This window comes from Terrapene carolina, unplaced genomic scaffold (assembly GCF_002925995.2).
Source record: "Terrapene carolina triunguis isolate 2854851 unplaced genomic scaffold, T_m_triunguis-2.0 Scaffold22, whole genome shotgun sequence".
Lineage (NCBI taxonomy): Eukaryota > Metazoa > Chordata > Testudines > Emydidae > Terrapene > Terrapene triunguis.
In genome coordinates, this window is record NW_020664373.1 from 8,592,604 (window position 1) to 8,614,874 (window position 22,271).

Genomic DNA, 22,271 nt, shown 5'->3' on the forward strand with positions numbered 1-22,271 from the left:
ATTCTAGTGCTGGTTTGTTATAAAGGACCTGATCCTGAATTGTACCACTCAGTGTGTACACTGTCTCTTTGGGGACTGTTTGCCTGGTAATTACCATGAGTGGCTAGTGACGGGGCTGGATGCTGCAAGGAGGACTCGGGGTTTGGTGTGTACTTAGCACTAACCTGCACAGGGAGGGCAAGGTCTGCGGTGAGACCTGGAAGTAACTGCTTGGTGGACAGAAGCTGTTGGTTTCAGGGAGCTGAACCACAGTAGGCATAAAGAAGATTGCTTCACGCTAAGGGTATGTAGTTGCAAGGTATCTCAGGACCCCAGGGGAGCATCCCACATGGGCATTGTTTTGTACGTAAAATTACCTTTTTTCCCATTTTAGCATGTAGCCAAACTTTGCTTTGGCAGCAGTGACCATAAATAGATGCGAGACTGTGATGCCAGGCCAGACCTTTGTAAACCCAGCCTACCTCAACCTCAGCAGCCTTGGAGGAATTAAAGCTGTTACTGAAATGTAACTGCCTTGGCCTCTCCAGTTGTATTGGCCTCCTGTGCAGTTCAGCGTTTAACTTAGCAGAACTCAGCATCAGTGAAACTGGTTCCAGACTATCTACTATCACAGTCGTCCACTTTAGCAGTAGTATTTCAGTAGTGCCCCAGTCTTCCAGTTGGGACTTGGGACCAGTAGCGTTAGCCACTGTACAAACAGAATAGAAAGCCCATGGCCTGAAGAGCTTACAGTCTAGTGTGAGACAAGGCAATCAAGAGGGTGTGAGAAACAAATGGAGGGCCTTGGGAAGGAAGACAAAGCTAAGAGTGATGGTAACCTGTCGGTACACAGACCAGCTATGTGTACCACTCAATGCTTCCAAATCAAAAAGGAGGTTTTTTAAACTACAAAACATAAATAAACTAGCTATCAGAATCTCCATGGCCCTCTACTAGGCCATTGTCGGGGGCAGTTCTCCATGAGCATTACTGTAGAAATGGATCTGAAGGACAGGAGCATCTGAGTGGCTGCATGGGTTAGTTTAATGAGGAAAAGAGTGATCCAAAAGAAAGTTAAGAGGAAGGAGGGTTGGGGTTGAGGGGGAGTCACTGAGGGAGAAGAGTATTGCTCAGTCAAGCTGATGGGAGAGCTGAAAGACAGAGCAAATTTGTAGTGGAGAAAGTCCACATGGTCATGGGACTTTGTCCAGAGACACTAAGCAGCATGGGAGCAAGGCAAAGAGAGACTGGATAACCCAGGGTTGATTGGTGGGATGGATTTTGCAGTGGAACAAAAAGGCAGAGAAGCCGTGGGGGGGGGAGGGAAGGCAGGTGCTTGCAAAAGGCCTAAAGGTCATGGGTGTCTATTTCTATAGGACCAGACTCTTTATTCATACTAAACAGTACTTCACTCCAGAAGTATTCCCATTGACTTCAGTAAGGATATGATGGTGGGGGGGGGAGAGGGGAAGGAAGAGGGGCTGGCAGGTTGTGTGTTTTTTTTTTTGTTTTGTTTTTTTGTTTTTTTAAACACAACATGAATATTATGGGAATCCTTGACTCCTATGATGGCCAGGAAAAATGCAGTCTTAATGATGATCTGATATGACTCCTCTTTATAGCACTGGCATCCAACAATCAATCATTCTGGAAGCTTGGAAATCTAACATATCTGCTAGAACTGAATCAGCAGCATGGGAAGAGGGAGCTGGCTGCACTGGCAACAATTACATACAAATTATAATTGCCTAGATCTGTAATGTTACACAGACATTTCCCTTTTTATGTTCAATTAGTAACATCATTTTAATTGTTAATGTATCTTCTTAGAACTCTTATTACTACTTGTCACTTCTAAATTCCCACATTTTATGATGGTTCAATTAGCATATTTGTTGCAATTTCTACCTCTGCTACTACAGTAAAAGAGTGGTCAGATTTTTCAAAGTCAGGAAAAACTACATTTTTGCGCCTCATTTGAACATGCATTTATCACAGTTGCATGCAACATTGGTATATGCATAAGGAGATGAATAGTCACTTATGTGATTGCAGTTAACTAACATGCACAGGTAATTATGCACTCAAAGTGAGATGTGCAAATGTATAGGCATTTTTGCATTCCTGACCTTTGGAAAATAAAGCCTTAGATATAATTCAGTTGTCATCTTGTTAATGTCACACTTGCCAGAAAATAAAATGCTTCTAAAATTAAAAATGACCTAACTGACTTAATTTAATATTAGCTTTTTGAAAAAAGTGTATTAAATAACGCAGTTGAAAAATTACTCTCTTTGTTCAATACAAACATGCTATTCCCTTTGTATGCAATCTTGAGTCAGTTGCTTTCTCTCTATGCCTTGGTTTCTCATCTGTAAAAATGGGACAGTAATACTTGTCTAGCTTTCAGGGGTTTTGTGAAGCTTGATTCATTGATATTTGAAGGACTTTGTGGCTCTCAGGTGGAATGCACTATACAAATTTAAAGTTTTACTATTTTTTAAAATAATCCTGCATAAACTCTACTCTCGAAGAGTTTTGTAGTACTACTCTAAGAGTCTCTAATGCCATAGTTCCCAAACTTCTTCTGTTGTGCTCCTCCTTACCTGTAATGGAACCTGTCCAGGCCTGCCCTCATGTGGAGCACCACCCCACCCCACCCCACTCTGCTCTCAGCCCGAGCTGCGATTGGAAGCCGAAGCTGCAGGTGGGGCTGAAGGCAGAGTGAGGCGGGGTGGCGCTCCCTTCCCTCCCCACATGAGGGAAGGCCTGGGCCCCCCTGCATCCACCCGAATGTTCCTCCATGCCCCCCTAGGGAGGCACGCCCCAGACTGGGTACTACTGCTCTAATGCCAACTCCAAGCATCACAACTGTTTAAGGCCCAAATGTACTTAGCACCTGGGTTGAGCATTACAAAATTTACAATCTACAACCATGAAGCTGAGTTTAGAACATGTAAGTACCTAAATAACTCATTCTGCAAAGTTTGGATCCAGCTGAGCTTCCCCAAAGTGCAAAGACAAGATGGGTCTCAGTGCACAATTCTGAATACCTCTCTCTTTGTGGTGTTGTGGAAAAATTTTTCCTCCACAGTGGGTATGAAAAGTTTAACTGGGCAAAAACATTGTGGTGAAACAGCATAAGAGTCAAACTAAGCCAGATCAAAGATCTTCGCTAATGTGAAGAAAATATTAAAAGGCAGCTACTATTCTTCCTTTGGGTAGCTGGGTGACCGCTGCAGTACTGTACTCACCATTCCACTGATGCATCGGCCACAGGCTGTTGTTTTGAACTCACCATGCAGTTCCTTCACAGCACTTGTTGTATAAAAACCTTCCGCCAAAAGGATTATTCCATATAAGAAAAAAAATGATGCAATGCCATAGATTACATACTGCATTAGCTGTATGCTAAAATGGAAGAGGAAATAAAAGTTAGTCAGACTTGGAGTCATGTTAAAACAAAGCAGTCTTACCTGATTGTATTAAGGATGAGCAAATTCATACTGCCAAATATCTATTCAAATATTGTGGATCTGTTTAAAGAAGAGGGTCAGGGGCGTGTGTCCCAGCCTTATGATGCTCATTTTACAGATGTGGAAACTGATGTGCACCAGAGGGACAATGGTCTAGGGCCTGCCTGGGAGTCAAGAGATCTGGGTTTTAATCTTGCTTCTTACACTGACTGGCTGTATGACTTTAGGATAGTCATGATCTTTGAGTGTCAGTTCCATGCCTGCAAAATGGAGATATTTCTGTACTTCATAAGGTGTTGTGACCCTTAACTTAATGTTTGCGCTATGGTACATATGTAGGAGCAAAATGCTTGAAGTGGCAAAGGCTGGAAGAGAATCTGGATATTCTGGCCACCTAGCTCTGTGCTCACTCCTAAGGGCCATGTTGCCTGTAAGGAGACAGCATCAACAGCTCCAAAATTCACACCCCTCTTACACCACCTACCCAAATTCATCTACATACATACATATTTTACAGTGCATGAAAATGATGTGATATTTTCCTGAGAATATGCGAATGAGCATCACAGTCAATTTTAACAAATTCTTCAGTGCAGGAGTGAATCCATAATTTCATAGCAAAGGTACAAGAATATCAAGTATGGTTAAAAATATAAGCCAGGAGTGCTAACCTACTAAAAAATATCTGCAGGTACTTTTAAACCCCTCCAACTAGATTTGTCTATTTCCATTAACAGTTGGTATTTCTCGTTAGGTTCCACACAGCCTGTGTCCATAGGAATTCAAGTACCAATTGCTCGTTTCCCTGAAACAGTGCCACTGTAACCATGGTTGCCGATAGATAGTTGGTCACAACAGCTCTCTCCCATGTGTTGCTATCAAGAGTTCTTGCAAAGCTTGCTCCCTGTCGGTTGGATTTCCTCTTCAGTTAAACAAATGAACCCCGTTACTTTGCACATTAGGCTTTGTTACACTCACTCAGTTCCTGAAGCTCAGCTGGTGATGCTACATGTCATCGCCATACATGCTATGGTTCTGCTGCCTTTGTAGAGCCCTGCAAATCCATGGATATCCACGGATCATTTCTGTGAAGTGTGGCTCAGATGCAGATACAAATTTTGTATCCATGCGGGGCTCTATACATGTGTATAGCATGCATAATATACTAGCACCTTGTCAACGGGTTTTTAGATACTATTAGATAAGCTCTTGGCCTAGGGTAAATTGTCACCAGACAATCAAGGGCCGGGTGAACAAGATTGGAGGAGAAAAGCTTTATTTCTCGATAAATGGGATCCAGCAGTAGCTCATAAAATGAAGTACAGGGAGAGCTGTCAAGAAGAGGGGAAGATGACAGGGAAATTCTGAGAGTCCATGTGCCTTAAAGTAAAAAATGACCAGGGGAGCATACCAGGATCCTACCCAACACACCTCTTAATCCCCCGACACCAATGGCCTCGTGCTGGGGGCTAGAAGAAATGGCTTGGCAGAAGAGGGCAGCTAAGCATAGTTACAAGGGCTCTACCTGCCTACTTTCAACAGCTGAGCATGCAGGGCTCCCATCCCTTGCTAGGCCAGGAAACACAGGACGTGATCCCATTGCTAGTAGGATTCTCCAGCCTCAGATCAAAGCTCTTGGGCACTCTGTGCACAGTAATGCACTTCCCTCCTCACAACCTGCTCTTGTCCTATTATTGATCATGGGTCTGGGGGCATTGCTCATGTAGTTGAAATTCTACAGGGCTCAGTCCTGCACTGTGCCTCTGACTAGTGTAGCTCTGTAGCATGTGCAGAATGAAGGAGAGTGCAGCAAGGGTGTCCCATCACAGCTGGCTGACTCACTTCACAGGAGTGAGTGTCACTCTTGTTTGCATATAGTTTGCCTTCCCCATAATCAGTTACTAGCGATGATGCACGTAGCTCTGCACCAGTGATGATTTGGTTTCCTACAGTCTGCTCCTCTACATTTTTAGGGCCCTCCCACCAGCTGGAAACAGCTGACATTTTGTATTTGATTCAGATCCAGCTGTTACAGAGGAGACAAACTGTGTTCCCGTTAGGACTTTACACCTGTTCTTCCTGTTTTGTCTAGCATAAGAAGTCATTCAGGCTGAAACTATATGCTGAATCTCCGTGCATGGAAGTGATAACACTAGACACTTTGTGCGGTGTATATATTATTTAGAGAAAAGAGCCTAAGCCTCAGAGTTTGGATCCATCTCTAATCTCAGTTGTGTTTTGCATGATGGGGTGTTTTGCTGGAATTCTTTCATGAAGTAATGGAAGAGTGGCATACTTACACTTCACTCAGCAAAGCATGGTCACTGGAGTTTGTGGAAAAGTGTTGTTCAAGGATAGATACGGTTCCAGTGAGAGCCACATGACCACAGCCACAAAACAATGCTACCCCAGAAAAGCAGAGAATGGTTGCCACCAGTGAAGCATATGGAACTCCTCCCAGGCACTTAATGCAACATTCAAAGCAACCTAAGCAGAAAAGATGAAACAAAGGAAACATTATTAAGCACAACAGCAAATTATGAGAAGAACATTCACTTTTCATTTAGTACAACCGGTGGGGGCTGGCTCTAAATTAAAAAAAATAATTTGGCAAAGTGATATGTGGAAAGCTAACAGATGAGCAGGAATTGTCGTCTTCTTGCATCTAGAGCAATGACCTTCAGCTTTGTCTGTGTGAACTCAAAACACACAAGTGAAAATGGGTTGAATTCTCGTATCTTTGCAAGATCAAGAAGAGGTCATTGGCTCATCAACTGAAAAACAAAAATCCATTTGGCTAAGTGAGTCCCTCTGATCTGACTGCTCTCATATAATACACTGCGTTTAAAAACTATTTGTAATAACAATATGAAGTGTCAGTTACACTACTGCCATGTTCATTAAGCAAGTCAAGGAAGCAAAAGCATTTGGGAAAGATAAAATGTATTTTATACTTCTACTGAATGAAGGAGTTATATACTCCAGGGTCTTCAAAATCTGGCTGCTGCACACTTGGTCTAAGGACTGTGTTTTTATGAAAAGTTAATATATGTCCTGAAAACAAAATTATATAAAACTATTTTATAAACTAGTTTAGCTACATAAAAGCTAATGGGGCTGAGAAGTGGCAAAAAGGAGACTATTTGGAATAAGAGAATCAGTTTTAAAAGGATAAAATTGATAGTTAAATAGAAAGAGGAAAAGTTCAAGTGAATGTTTGGCAAATAAATTGAGACTGAAGTTACCTTTTCAAAAGGAATAGTGAGCTCTAAACTGTACTATTCAGAAAGCATAGTGCATAGTTTTGTCTCCAATTTAATAGAAAAATACTGGATGTACTGTGTCATCTGGATGAAGGCCACAGTTATACCACCACAGAATCAGAGACATTGTGATAAGGTAAATTCAGTTGCAACTATCGGATTCCTCCTGATGGCACTGCTTGAAAATCCATTTGCTTGCAGGACTGAGTAATGTGAATTGGAAACAAACAGAGCTGTAAGTGTGTTATAATGGTAATGGCAATCTATATCAATTCATTGCTTCAGGGTGATAGCAATACACTGGCTAAGCATTCATCATTAGTGTATGTGGCATACAATTGTGCAAAGTATAAACCATTAGGATACTGCTCAATGGAACCACCAGTGTTGAATGTAACAGAAACAGCCTGTTTCTTCCAATATATGGTACAAAATGAATCATTAACCATTTAAAATTTATGGAGACAATTGGGTGATGCATACATCATAACTTCTGTCTCAAACGCCAAGAAAAGATGAGCAGATCTAGGCCTACTAAAGGAAGCAGGATTTTTTCTAACATGCTGATCTTCCAAGTAATGAATGAGTTTTGCAACAGGCTCGTCCAGGGGGCATTAGGAAGTAATGTGCGTACAACAACAGAAAACCCTCTCACCATTTTATCAATGTAAAACTCTTTGTTTTAACGATCTCTTACCAAATGCCCCTGTCAGGCTTAAACAGCTATTGCTACTTAGATGTCTTATGAAATGCCACTTCAGTAAATGCAGACAAGATTTAATTATATGGAAGCCAGCTGGGGAAGCTTTTACAGTCAAGTCCACAGCTGGAATCCATTCAGCAAGGAACTCTCTTCGTGCCTTGAATGCCACAAAATGAATACAGACAGCTTGACGTACTGCTCAGCCTGATGGGGTGGCGGGAAGGAAAGGAAGCATAAAGAAAGCTCAATGGGAAGAAATAGAATAACCATAGTACATATCATCACCGAGGTCCGAAGCTAAAGCAAACTTCAGAATGACAGATCTTGCAGGGCGATCACCGGTGATATGGCAAATTTGCAAATCAAGTTTAGAAGGAACAATATAATCACAAGTCCTTTCCATTGTTCAAACAGGATTCGTGGATGTTTAACTGGTCGGAGAACCCAGGCACTGCAGCCCCCTCATTTTATCATTCTGGCTCTGCATTAGTCTGATTTCTCGTCTTAACCTGTTGCTATTATAACATCATCTTTCATGCTGGACGGTAGGATGTCTGGCCTCCTTCAGAGTCAACATCAAAGCTGCTCTGTGGGTCAAAAGGCAAATAGTGCTGAAGAAAAACTTGGCAGAACCCTTAAATCCACATAGACCCATGGCTAAAGGTTACTCACAAATCTAGGTCATTCCAGTAGACTGGGCACTCCATGCTGTGCAGCCTAGTTTGCCATGCATTAATAAATACACCGGACTTGGGGGGGCGATCTCTTTTGATCGCACATTCAGGCAGATCACACCATTTCATCAACAGCCCCTTGTATTCAAACTGCCAGCAGTGGATGCCCCAAAGCTTTCAAATTCTTGTCTAGAGTAGACAACAGTGTTTATGGCTCAGGCCTCCTACAGCACTCTACTCCACAAGAGAAAAGGCAGCACCGTCCTTCTGGTGGCCTTCACTGTGTCCTGGGCAGATCACTGCCAAGATCCCACTTGATCAAGTCCGTAAAGCTACTGTGCTGTTTCGAGCCAGACATTAAACAAAACAGAGCCCCAGCAACCATCAACCCTTTACCTCTAGGCCAGCTGGATAACTGGGATACATCCTCTCTGTGGTCCTTGGGCAAACATACACCCCCAGCCCTCGCTTTCAACAAAACAAGGAAATACTGTCAATGGCGTATTTCCATGCTAGACATGGCAGCGTGTACGCCTGTACACGTGTTCAGTCAACAACTTTTATGATGGAGTTTATACACAGCTGTTCCTATCAAAGGGTATCAGCTTTGCAGAATATACACCACCTGTTTGAGGCGTTAGACTGCCAGACCCCCCAAAATCCTTATTTTAATATGACCCAGTTAAAGAATGTTTGCAGCGTTGCCGTAACACAGAAAAAATGTACTTTTTGGAGACACTACATTCACATCAATGAAACCTGTTAGTATGAGGTTTTTTCCTATTTTATTTTATTTTTTACACCCACGATTACCAATACACAACCAGGAGAAGTTTTTCAAAACCAGATACAGTAAGAGCTATGTTATCCGTCACTTTATCAGCCAGAAAGCTCTATTAACTGGCATTTCCGATATCTCCCAATACAAATCTTCAATCTAGTAACTGGGACTAGTATACTGCCCAGGAGGTTATGCAATTGCACATTCTGCACTCTGTTTTTATGCAAAAGAGGCAGAAGACAAGTAAGCAAGCTGATATCAGGGATTTATTCAAAAAAGCAGCTTCCAGGGTGTGTCATAGGGTCATTACAGATTCAGCTCAATCTCCTACACCTTCTACATCTACAATGATAATTGATATTGATAATGATGACCCTAAGGCACTGCAAGATCCTGAAGTGCCTTCTGAATCATCAAAGATTAAATTATGTTCAGTATCTTTTTAGTATCAGAGGGGTAGCCGTGTTAGTGTGGATTTGTAAAAAGCGACAAAGTCCTGTGGCACCTTATAGACTAACAGAAGTATTGGAACATAAGCTTTCGTGGGTGAATACCCAGTTCGTCAGATGCATGTCATCTGACGAAGTGGGTATTCACCCACGAAAGCTTATGCTCCAATACTTCTGTTAGTCTATAAGGTGCCACAGGACTCTTTGTCGCTTTTTCTTATCTTTTTAATGTTAAGTGTAAGGGTTAAGGGTGAACGCCATGCACTGCCCATAGTGATATGTAGTGTCATAAGATAACCCTACTGTATAGAAAACGTTACCTGTATACACCTAAGTGCTTCAAGAAACCAACTATTCTGCAGTGCAGTACTGCTGCTGGATTGGTGAGTACCTGTATACTATTTTATACTTGATTAATTTTATTGTATTCTAATTCTTTGAAAATTGGTATTCCATTGGTAAGTATAACTCTTAGTTAACTGGAATTTTTGACTAACCGGCACCCCCCATTCCCCCAACATGCCGGATAACAAAGCTTTTACTGTACTACTATTAGTTCAGACAAAATTAAGGATTTTTTCTTACCAAACTTTCTAGGCTAGTATTGGAGTATTTCCATTAAACATGGAGGTCCAGAACTTCAACTGATCTACTGAGCTATGTCAGGTTACGGCAGCTGAGAATCTGGCCTGGAGAATTTGATCTTTCTAGATGCAGTTTGCCTTGTACTCTGCTATATTTCTGAATCAGTAGGCAGTGAGTTACCATACAACTGAAAAGCAGTGGCAAATTTGTAAATCAATATGAAATAAGCAGACTAAGTTGATAACACATTCTGCTGCTGAAGCTGGGTATCCTGTAAACAATGTTGTAGTATTTAGTATGATTTGGGAAGTTTATTAAAAACATGTTAATAAAAAATCTGTTTGGCACAAATTCTGCTCTGTCTTTACTTTGCACACAGATAATACCATGCAATTTTTAGCACTCTATACACCCTAGCACATCAGCAGTGTAAAACAGTTTAAATATAAACCGGGCATTACAAATACACATCAATGCATCTGGCTTTCAATGGCCATTTTGTCTAACACATCACTAGAATCTTTTGTGCTGCTCAGCAGAATAAAAACATTTTTTGTCCTCAGGCTTGTGAGCAGAAGTTGCCATGGAGGCAGGTTAATAACAGCCCAGTGATTTGCCCAGAGCTGCTTGTGATCCTGGCTACAGATTTAACACACTCTCAGAAGGAGGCCAGCTAAAACAAGGACTGAGATTATTCTCTAGGGAATGAATGCTATTAAACACACACATACAACTCACCCTGAATATTTCTTACTAAGGGAAAAAAATAAATAGAGGAGAAAGAACAGGAACTAACTATTCTCTTGTAGTCTCTTGGAAACTATCAGTCATAGGAAACTGGTAAAGGATCAATCTATACATAAAAAGTCAGCGATGATACTGGTTGTTCATATAATTCTTCTTTGAGCTGCGATGAGCAATATACCCATAAATAGCTAGGAGAGGAGACTATATACAGACCACTGAATATGTGCAGGACTTTAGTCACACAATTCCCATTAATGCCATTGGCAGTTCTGTGGCCAAATCTCTTTCAGCACTGTGAAGGTGTACCCGATTTAAATCCAGAAAAGCAAGGAAATGCAGAATTAATGGGGAGGGACTTTCAGACAGCAATTCTCAGACTGTAACACACCCTGCTGAGGGAAGGTTGGGGCAAGATTACAACTTCTCTAATAGGGACAATATGGCCTGCCGTATAGTGGACACAAAGGGGTGAGTTTACAACACACAGCGCTTACCCTTGTCCTTAGGATCTTGAGCTCTCAAATTTCAGGGGTTTGATGAGTAAGACAGACATTGACTACTCAGAGTCATTAGAGTCATAGACAAAATGAAATTTACTTGACTCCTCTCTCAGCCATAAACATCAGGTGACCATCTGCATTTGATGTGATATCAGCAAGACATATGTTGGAACATCACCCAAAGCAGGAATCAATGAACTGTGGCAACAAGGGGGATTGCGAGGGAAAATCTTTACCACCACAATGATACATCAAAAAAGTGTGTGTTAAATGTTTCTCCTCTGACCTTTTCTATTTGGCACAATCAGCGCTTGGCCCTAGAATTGTAATTTTTAAAAATTATTTGCAAGCCTCTGTTAAGGCCTATGCTCCGTTCTTATCTTGTCCCGCTCAATTTCAATTTTGCAAACAAATTATAAAAAACGTAACTCAATACACTAAGCCAAAATCCTTGCTTAGGTACTAGAGCAAGGAGTGCGACTGAACCGCAGAAAAATAGGCTGAGCTAAGGGTGAACTCAAATATTGCTATTCATATGATTAATACTTAGCATGTGCATAAATCTTTGCAGGACTTGGACCTATAATACTGCATGTTATAATAAGAGGAGCTTAGGCCCCTTTGTATTTTGAAAGAGCACTGCCTGTGCATACCATTATAAACTATCTAAGGGTCCTGGTGCACTAAGGATTAAGCTTCTGCTGCAGGTACTATGTATTTCATATCAATATTTTCCTTTACACATATGCTTATAAAAAGCTGCTATTGCAGCCTTTCTAACTGCTACTTTTCAAGCTTAAAAAGAACCAACTCACAATAAGGACTAACTACTTTGGAGAACCAACATGGTTTAGTTCGATGGTGTCCAACCTTCTCAGCCAGAGTGTCAGACATATTATTTCAAGGTGGTCAAGGAGTCACAACAATACTTTGGGGAAGATTCTGCCCTGGCAGAGGTGGTGTGTGAAAACCTATGAATCTATAGTGAAGACAGAAATGCACATTCTTCCAAATTAAATCAGTTTGATGCAGTTCCAGTTCTGTGAAATGGTCCTTCAGTTTATAAGTGTTCAGAAGATGGCCTCTTTTAAGGCAATATGATCTATAAAATATGAAACATTGATTCCATGTTTGTTACATGCATCAATTCTAGGCTGCTAATGATACATAATATCAAGCATTCAACTATTGGTTTCAGAGTAGCAGCCATGTTAGTCTGTATCCACAAAAAGAACAGGAGTACTTGTGAACTACTGTGACACATGAGACAATAGGCCAAGAGCAGTTCTCTTGTTCCAGTTTGGTCAGCCTGAGATGAAAGTCCAACAACTTCATTTCTTGTCAACAGAAGAGACAGGAACTCTTTCCAGCCCATGAGACAATGCACTTCAAAGCAAGGCACTTCTGCACCACCTCTGAAGAGAAGAAAGTTGGTCAACTTGTGCTTTAAGAGAGGATTTGCTTTGAACAGTCTTAACTGGGTCCATAATGGTGGATATTTTCCCACTCATTTCTCTCACTATCAGTTATTTCTGAAAAATACAACCTCCTATTAATCATTGCATCACTACGGTATTTTAAAAGAACTTCCTTGATAAAAGTAGTCTGAGCTCTGTTGATATAACTTTGGCAGTAATTCCTCCTGCAGATTTGTTCCAGTACTTTGCAGCACACATTTTTTCCAAGGACTCTTGTATGTGGAGGTGTTAATCTATATGCAGAATTCATTAATTTGAAATCACTCCATTGGCAAAAGTTATCAGTCTCAGTCCAACTCCACACGAGGCCGCACATGAACAGCATACACAAAACACAGGATTTGCAATCAGTCTGCCATTTCATATTTTTTATTAAAACAGTCCCTCTTTCTATTCTCTCCTCTCACCCTGATCTCCGCCCACCTCGTCATGCACACTAGTCATCTCCCAGTTTTAGAACATGCTGGCTTGGCTGACTTATCTAGACAACTCTGAGCCAAAAGGTGTAAAAAATTAGACACCAGACCAGACTTACAAAGGTATTTAGGCATCTAAAGAGGTAGACAGAAGCCCAGTGGGATTTACAAACGTGATCATGTGAGCTAGCACCTACCTCCCATTGACTGCTTAGGGGCCTTTGTAAACCTCACCCTGCATGAACTAGAGTTTCCTGGGTTTTCTTGTGAAAAAAAAGAGAACAACTATTTTTAACAATGTTTGTGTTTTAATCAAAGATTAGTTTCTTACCTGTAAAATTTGAGTTTTGAATCTTAGATCCCCCAGTCTGGAAGTGGTAACTTACCTCACAATGCATCAATGCCAGCAGTATCCAATAGCAGAATAAGACTTATCACACTGGATCTCAACCACAGCTACCAACTGCTTCTCCAGTTGACACTTCCTTAGCTACAAGGAAGTAAACAAAAACAATCTCTCCCCCCAGTAAGACTCCTACTTAAATATAAATTTAAAAAAAAAAGGGAGGGGGGAGAGATTTTCAGACCAGTGGATCTGAGATTCAAAAGCCAAATTCAGCCTTTCGGTACCAATCTGGAACTAAGGGGTCTTTAGAGAAATAGCTTACCTAAATACAGAATAAGAGGAAAATGAACCACCACTATAAAGACCTTTGGCCCATCGTAGCACCAACCAAGGTGAAGGTGTGTGCCTAGGTAGATGCTTTGCAAATTTCCCCCTGCTCACTAGACAGCCTGCATCCTTATGGAATGATCTTAAATCTTGATGGAAGGGTGCACCTTCTCGTGCCTTTATGCCTATCTAAAGTAGGCCCCAAAAAACCTAAAATTTTTAGGAAGAAATCTAGGAAAAGAAAAACCATAAAACAAACAAAAAACCAATTCATCTGGAAGAATTTCCACAAGAATGTTCATCTTAAAACAAGGGTGCCAATCTTTAAACAAAGAATTTTAAAGAAAGACGGACAATAAAGTAGCATTTCATTGATTAATTAAAGATCCAACGGGGCTGATAGTTGCTTATTTAGAGATCTAGTGAAAGAAGCAAAATATTAAAGGGAAACAAAGTTTGCTCTCCTAATACCACCTATTACCGACACTGAAAGAGGAGATAAGGAAGGTTGCTATAGGAAGAAAGTTTACATGTTAGTAGAGTTGGGAGTGTTTTCCAGTGTACTATTCGGTGCAATCCAAAACAAGAGATTCCTGTACCAGCTCTGAAATGAAAAACATCCATTGTTCTGATTATGTTCCTCTTTCAAGGGAAGAAGTAGCATTTCATTGTGACTAAATAATCATTGGCACAGAGATTGGTATCCTTGTTCCAGCCTTGTTCAGCGAGTTGTTCTGTTACTATTCTCAGTTTTCTACTGCATAGCACAGCTGGAGAGATTCAGGTTTCTTTACATCAGAGTAATCAGAAACTGAGTTTCCCACATTAAAATGTCATTTTCAGCCTCTTGTGTGTTCAGGTTACGCCCAGGACCTCTTGTAACTTCAAATCTTTGTTGAAAAGTCTCAGAAATGTCCTAGCACTCCCAAGCTAAAAGCTTATGTCTGTATTTTAGCAAGCCTCCTAATTCAACCAGCGTCCGTGGACAGACCTCAGCTTCTGGATGGCATTGATCATTGGTTCTTGAAGTGGATTTCCTTTAATGATATAGACTGACAGCTACCAGTGTAATAAGGATTTTGCTCTCAGGTAGTTGAGTAAAGATATACAGAATCTTTTGGCTATTTCTTCTAAAGAATAGAGACAAATGACCAGGTGGTGCATAAGCTTGTAAAAGATGGCTAAGATAAGCATTGAACTTGTGAATCATGATCTTTGCCTCTGATATTCTTCAACATTTGATCTGAAAAAATCTCTCTGATGGAAACAAGGCCTTCTTGAAATTTAGCACCAGTATATAAAACAGATTGATCACATTTGTACTGAATGCTGGGCTTGTGACAAAGAAAAGGAGCTTTTAGTAGCCACATCATCTGTAGAACACATCAGAGATCACCACATCTCAGAGACTTTGCAATCACAAACAAATGTCTTGAGCCACTTCAGATCTAGCAGTAGACAGAACTTGCCCACTTTCTGGTGCTACAAAGCACTACGGATAAATCTGTTGAAGTCTGGCTAAACCATTAATGGTCCAAAATGGTTTTAAAATTATTCCATACATAGTATTATCACCTTGAGCATAGCTAGAAGATTTCTGTATGTATTTAGCCATTGGCTCCCCTTTGGGACTTTGGACAATAGTCCACATCAGATATTCTTATATATACCTGGCCATTCTGAATCCGTTCTCTCCGAATCTGGGTAGCAGGCTCACAACTAAGACTCCAGCAAGAAAAAGGTCAGTCTGATGACTCTAAGACTCAGGCATTAGCTGAAGTGGAGATCTGAAAAGGTACCTCAGAATATTGCCAACCCATTGCATTTTAAATTCTCTTTGGGAGGTTATGCAACAGTACTGTTTCTACTTGTAGGAAATATAATGAAGAGCCATTAACAATGCAAAGTAGTATTACCAGTACCAAGTTCTCCCTCTACCCTCCATAGCTGAGCAGAATAGACCTGATCAACCAAATAATACATCTGACTAATTTAGCAATATTTTTGAATATACAATTTGACAATAAAAATATTCATCCATTTCTAGCATACAGACTAAGCCTACCATGGAAAGAGCATTTTAAGGTCCAAAGAACCAGTTCATCAGGTTATATAAGGGAAGGGGCTAAGTGGAGAACTTGGTGAATGTTCTCCAAATGTAGCGCTCAAATCTCTGAACTGAATTAAATAGATCAGCTTCATCCAGGGAAGAGGCTGGTTGGGCAAAATAACATTGCATGTTGCTTGACCTGAGACACTTCAAAGGGAATTTTCAAAAAGTGCTGAGTGCTCACCCTCTGAAAATCGGGCCTCCATTTTAGTGACTTAAATTGGGCACCCAAAATCTGACACATGCAGAATCACTAATCACTTTGGAAAATCTTGGCCTTAGTCTTTCTTTAAAACATCACACACACACACACACAGAATTGCTGCTAGAAAATGAGCTATTAGGTGAAATAGTGTTCAAAGAAGCACTTGATAGGAGACCCACTGCACTGTGTATTGCTGTCTTTGGACATGGAAGCCAACTGATGGATTATAAATTATATCATCATCATCAGTTTCTGACTGGGTTTGCATACACAGCAATACTATTCTGCCTTGGCAGTGGACAGTTTTGAAATGATTGCTGGCAATACAGTTAACAGAAAGCTACTGCCTTTCCAACACTAACAGATTAAAATTAAAGTTTATTTCAAGCAATCACGAGAAAATCAGACTCCTAACTGACTAAGAAACATAGAAAAACATTTTTAAAAAGATTACAGCTACTGCAAATCATGTTTGTGCTACTGTATTTGAACTCTCCATTTAGATTTCACCCCAACCCTTTATTTACCTTGAATCCCCAAAGGACTAATATTGCCTCTCAATGCTGGCACATGATGGTACTGGTGTGGCCTTGAACTCCTGTACATCCAGTGGTACCTGCCAATTTCCATTTCTGGTCTGGTGATCACTGCCAATTTTAGGTGGTAAAATGTCAGTGTCTCCAGCAAACAAAAATTTGTTCAATACTTTTATTCATTTAATTTTAAAATTAAGTGGAGAGTCCAGAAAAATATGCTGAGGTTTAATAACTGAAATATAACCAATTTGTACCAACCAACAGGAGGAAAATCAACAGGATATGCTGTTAAAGTTATGAGCTAAAGACCATTACTGACACAAGAATGTTTAAAACTCCTCTCGGTTCTTGAATGAACATAAATACATATTAAAACGTTCTAGTCTGTTGTGGTCTCTGATCATCAAAACTCACTTACCTCACACCAACCCCCTTCTCTTTTCTGGAAAACAGTCCCTTCTCTAAGAGATAGGGCGGAAAGGGAAACAGAATTGTGGGAAACCAAATATCTATTTTTAGAGTATCCTAAACCCAGCAGAGTTAGATAATTACCACCAGATGTAGAGAGAGAGAGACTCAAACACAAATTTGTCCAGTGGCGCAAAGTTAACTTCTTAAAACAAATAGATGAGAAAAGCTGCTCTCACACTGGTGCAAATTTCGACCAGCTCTATTGATTTCAGCAGAGTTACTCCAGTTTTACAATGTACATGCAAGGAGAATTCGACTCATTATTGTTCTCTCCCCCCAGACCTCTCTCAATTGTTGATAAATTTCAGTAGTGTTATGTCATTTCCAGTCATATGTAATGGTCTGTAATTCGTTGGGAGAGTACTTCAAAGCTTTACTGCTCCTGAGCATTCCAGAAAGAGGCTATTGGCAAAACAGCATCAAACTTCTTTTGGATCGACATTTTTTCACCTTGCCTTGGTTATGAATTGCCAGGCTGTCAATGCAAGATGGATCATTTCTTAAAATACACTGGAAGTTCCACTCTGTAGTAGCTACATGAACAAGTAACTGTCATCTTTGTCCAAAATAAATCTTATTTAGCAGCATTTCAGCAGGTAGATGAGATATAGTTTAGGACATTACAAACAATTACTTTCCAAGTAGGTCAGAGAAGCAGGTTACTAGAAAGATAAGGTACCACAAATTTCTAGTCTAAAAACAGAAGTATATGGTGTGATTCTCCTCTCACACTGTTTTTATACAGGTGTAACTCCACTAACTTCAGTACGGTTACACGAGTGTAAATCAGGAGTGAGAGGAGAATCTGTTCCTAGGAGTCCAGTGATCTGTATCTAGGAGGATGGAAACAAGAAATTATATACATATTGTATTAATGAATAATCTGTTGGTAGTATTACTACCTGCTGCAAAAGAAAAAGAGTGTCCTTGGGAGCAATACCAAGTTAATTCTTTAATGAATGCTTAGTAGTTTATTTCCTCTTGATCATTTCCTTCTCTTTGTAATTTGTGCCAACAGCTTTATATATAGCCCATATTTTTCATGAAAGAAGTTATTCTGCTTCACATATTTTATTCTTCTACTTGGGGAAACCTTCCCCATTCCCCATCCTAAAAAAAAAAAAAAAAACCAACAGAAGTTCGACAGCCTACATATTCAACTACTTTTCAAATGTTTTCTAGTGCATCTTCCTAAAATGATTACGTATCCAAAGACAATGTCTCCTGCAATGACTTCCTCTTCTCCTGTTGCTCATTCAATAGCAATCCTGTTTATGAGATCAGGATAGATGCCATAGGAATTGAATGCAATATCAAAAATAGAAAATGATGGCAGAATGCACTTGCTGATACTGTATAGTACTATTCATTGTTTCTCATATACTTGCCTTCCTCAAACATGCAATGTTCAGTTATTATTGTTTTCCATTTCTCTAATGTACATAAAACCACTTTTTTTTAAATAAAAGATTACTAATTACTTTTTGGAGAAGAAAATGATATTAAATTAGAATGTGCTTTAAGAGGAAGCATTTTTCATCACAAAGGAGAACTTAAATTCAAATACTTACTCAAAGACATTTAAGATGCCAAAATACTAATATAATTTTAATATAAACTAATATAAATAAAAATAAATGGAAAGGCTTTTATCTTGTCAAACGTGAGGTCAGAGTTCTGGAGTCCTCTTACTCTACCACAGATGCCAGTTGGATCACTAGTTCTTGCTGGAGAAACACTGAATCCTAAAATCATGAGCTGGCAGGTAAGTATAAGGACTGACTTTTAAACATCCTCTTATTTATTTTTAATAGCAATGGTCAAAACTTTGCCTTTATTTTATTTTTTAATGAAAAGGCATTTTGGAAACTAAAATTTTCATGGAAATTTTGAAACTTTCTGGTTTTATGACAAAGCCTAAGAATTTGTAACTAAAATATTTCTAAATTTCTAGGAGAAATTCCAAAATTTGTTATTTCTTTTCATCGAAAGTATTTTCATAAGAAATCTCACAGACTTTAGTCTGAGCAATAACGGCCTCCATAAAGTATGGCAGAACTAGGCCTTAACTCTCCGTGTTTTGGTCATGATTTAGTATATTAAATAGCACTGAATATTTATTTCAAAAGTATTTCAGTTCACTTTTAAGGGAGAAAATTATAATTCAGTGGAAGTTGCACTTTTAGGATTACTTTAGGTTACTGTTTAGGTACAATGATCAGCTATAGCTGGATATCCTTTTTAGAATTTGTATGTCATTCTGAACATTTATTTACATAGTTTATGTATGTCGTCGCACAAATAATAGCTACAGGTGCTCTAATTTACAATTCACACAACTATATACATCTATGGTAGTTACTGGGTCAAAAATCTACATTTCTTTGTTGTTTATACATCAATGAAAGAACCATCTGTGGTCTTCTAATAAAAATGTGTGTGGGAGATGGGGTGGATGTGGGGGGGAGGGTTAAAATGGGCCAAGTAGTCTTGATATGGAGTAATTAATCACAGAAAATGTAATCTGATTGTTATTTCCTAAAGGAGATTATGAAGAGTCTCCTCAAGGGAAGTGGTGAAAACTCCACCCAACAATTAGCCGGTGACTATAACATTGGGAGCAAGACTAGCCAGGTAACAGGAAGAATTAAGGCTTACTGTAGATGACATAGTTGGTCCTTTTCCACCTTTACTTTGATTCCACGTCAATGCTCTATATGGTGTCATATCGTGCCTATTGTGCATGTACAGTGCAATCTGGAAATCTTTCTGGTTTTACCATATTCTGTGCCACATATGTTTAAGTCTTCCTTCACATGATCATTTGGGCAAACTACTGGGGATACACTCTTTTTAAGATATTCACTTTTTAGTTAGAAACCAAATCCTATTAATTAAAACCTAAATCACTAGGTTTGACACATTGTTATCCCTATCATACGTAACGGCCAAGATTTTCTAGGCTAGACTCCAAAATGTTTTACTTCTAGATTTATAGTCAGGCACTTCTATTTAACTGGCATTGTATTCAGGAGGGATGAGCACCAACAAATCCCACTGAAGTCAAAAGGGAACTTGGGCACCTTTGAAATATGGATTTAGGAGCCTAACAATTGAGGCCTAGCTTTGAAAACTTTGGCTAATAAGTATAATTTGTATAAGAAGATGGGTTATTGTGTTATTCAAACAATCTAAAAAGAAAGAGCATCTCTTCTTTGATGGGCCTCTGCACATTCCCACTTGTGGTGCCTTGATTCCACATGCGGGTATATGCAGAGGCTCATCTTGAAGAATTTAAATTACAGGTAAGTAACCACTTCTTCGAGTGGCCTCAGCATATTCCCATTTGTGGGATCAAGGTACCTGAGCCACAATCTTCATATCCATCAAATGCCTAATGTTTATACAATCAAGGGCTTCCCTCAAAATGAAATTAACCTCTAACATTAATAAGTCAATTATACTTATTGTATGCAGTAATATAGCCGTGTCAGTCCCAGGATATTAGAAGACAAGGGTGGGTGAGGTGATATCTATTATTGAACCAACTTTTGTTGGTGAGAGGCACAAGATTTCAAGCTTACACAGCTCTGTAACAATAGGGACTTGCTTTGTGTTAACACACCATAAATATTGAACAAGAAAAGATCCTAACCATTCATCTCCATTTATTGGATAAACAGAAGTTGGTAGAATAAAATATACTACCTCTCCCACCTTCTCTCTCTAATTATACTTATTTATTTTGGTTTTAAACTACACACATTTTGCAAATTCACACTTTTTAAAAAATTGGTATAAAAATGTTATAAAAATTGACATGTAATTGTATTGTTTTAGGCTAATACATAATCATGCATAACGAAACTCTTTGTTTGAAATCTCTCACAGCAATTCCTAATTATGAACTTCATTTTCACTGATTAAGTGCTCCCTTCTAACCTACAATCAAAATGAATTTCCAGCACAACGGCTCAGATTTTTCCATCTACTTTTATAATACAGCATATAAAATTGGAGCTTTTTATGCATTAGTCTAATACAATAAAACTATTTCTCAGTAGTTGCTTTTCTACCAGACCTTCATGCCTAATTTATTATGGTCAGTCACAGCAATTTTTTGGCACTTTTACAACTTAAGAGTAATATTTTTCTTTGTTGCATGAAAAAAGCAAACTTCTTGTCTCTCTCAATATGTATCTGGATGTATTTCCTCCACTGCTGATGCAAAACGGCATTTCATTTTGCCCGTTTATTCCAGCTCAGTGAATCTGCCTACCCAGTCCTCACATTTTGATTTAATTTAATGCCTACAAGATAAACTCTGTCATTTGTAATAATTTGTAAACCCTCATCTTTAAGTTCATTCAGTCTGTTCTGTAGCTCTGTAAAAGATCTACTCAACGTTTACATGAGCTCTGCTCATGGTGTTTCTCTCTGATAAGAGCTGCTGATATGCAGACTAAGCAATACTTATTTCCTATCTCTGTGAACAAGGGCGTTGTTCAGCTTCCAATTAAAAAATCAGGGCAGCAGTATTTCTTGTCTAGCTTGAGAGAAACAGCTGTGTGAAGGATGTTGCAAATCCAACAGTTGGACTATGCATCATTGCCTGAAGGGGGAATACTTTTATGATTTAATATGAACCCTGAATTATTTTACTTGCAATTTTAGAATGTTTGTAACGTAAGAAAGATGTAATTTGCACAGTCGTTCCCAAATAACTAAATATTTTTCAACACTTTGGGGCAGATCCTCAGCTGGTGTAAATTGTTGTAGCTGCACTAAAGTCAATGGAACTATTGCTGTTTACACCAGCTAAGCATCTGCCCCTTTGTATCTGCCATAGTTTGAACTGCACGTAGGCTGTATCACTATTCAGTTGCATACATGTGTAGATACTGTAAGTAAACTACACCTTCACTTGTTGTCCTACACTGTTATACAATGTTATTGTGCAACGTTTTCTACAGAGGCGGGGTGGCTGAAGTATACTATATGTATACCGTCCTCTCTCACCTCACTGAGGTGCTGATTCTACATAAGTTAAAGTTAATAAATGTTTGTATTGCTATTGTTTTTGTAAATGCACTTTGAGATCCTTTGATTTAAAAATCCATAGAAATTTAGACCATTAATAGTGAAAATGGACATTTTTCCTATTGTGTTATATATACACTTCAAATTAAACATGTTTGTTTTCTCCACAGTTTGTGTGTACGCAC

General features: G+C 39.3%; 1 protein-coding gene across 5 annotated transcripts in view; it reads right to left on the bottom strand.

The window, feature by feature from the left end:
- The window catches only part of LOC112117525 (neuronal membrane glycoprotein M6-b), a 130,832-nt gene that overhangs the window by 8,690 nt on the left and 99,871 nt on the right, over positions 1–22,271 (bottom strand). For 3 of the 5 annotated variants that reach the window (XM_024215494.3, XM_024215493.3, XM_024215495.3), the window contains exons 2-3: positions 5,756–5,942; positions 3,234–3,390 (exon numbers count right to left, since the gene is read on the bottom strand). In XM_024215494.3, coding sequence (XP_024071262.1) covers positions 3,234–3,390; positions 5,756–5,942 — 344 coding nt within the window. Of the gene's footprint in view, positions 1–3,233; positions 3,391–5,755; positions 5,943–16,566; positions 16,687–22,271 lie in introns of all 5 variants that reach the window. The other 2 variants (XM_024215491.3, XM_024215492.3) reach the window with 1 other exon arrangement.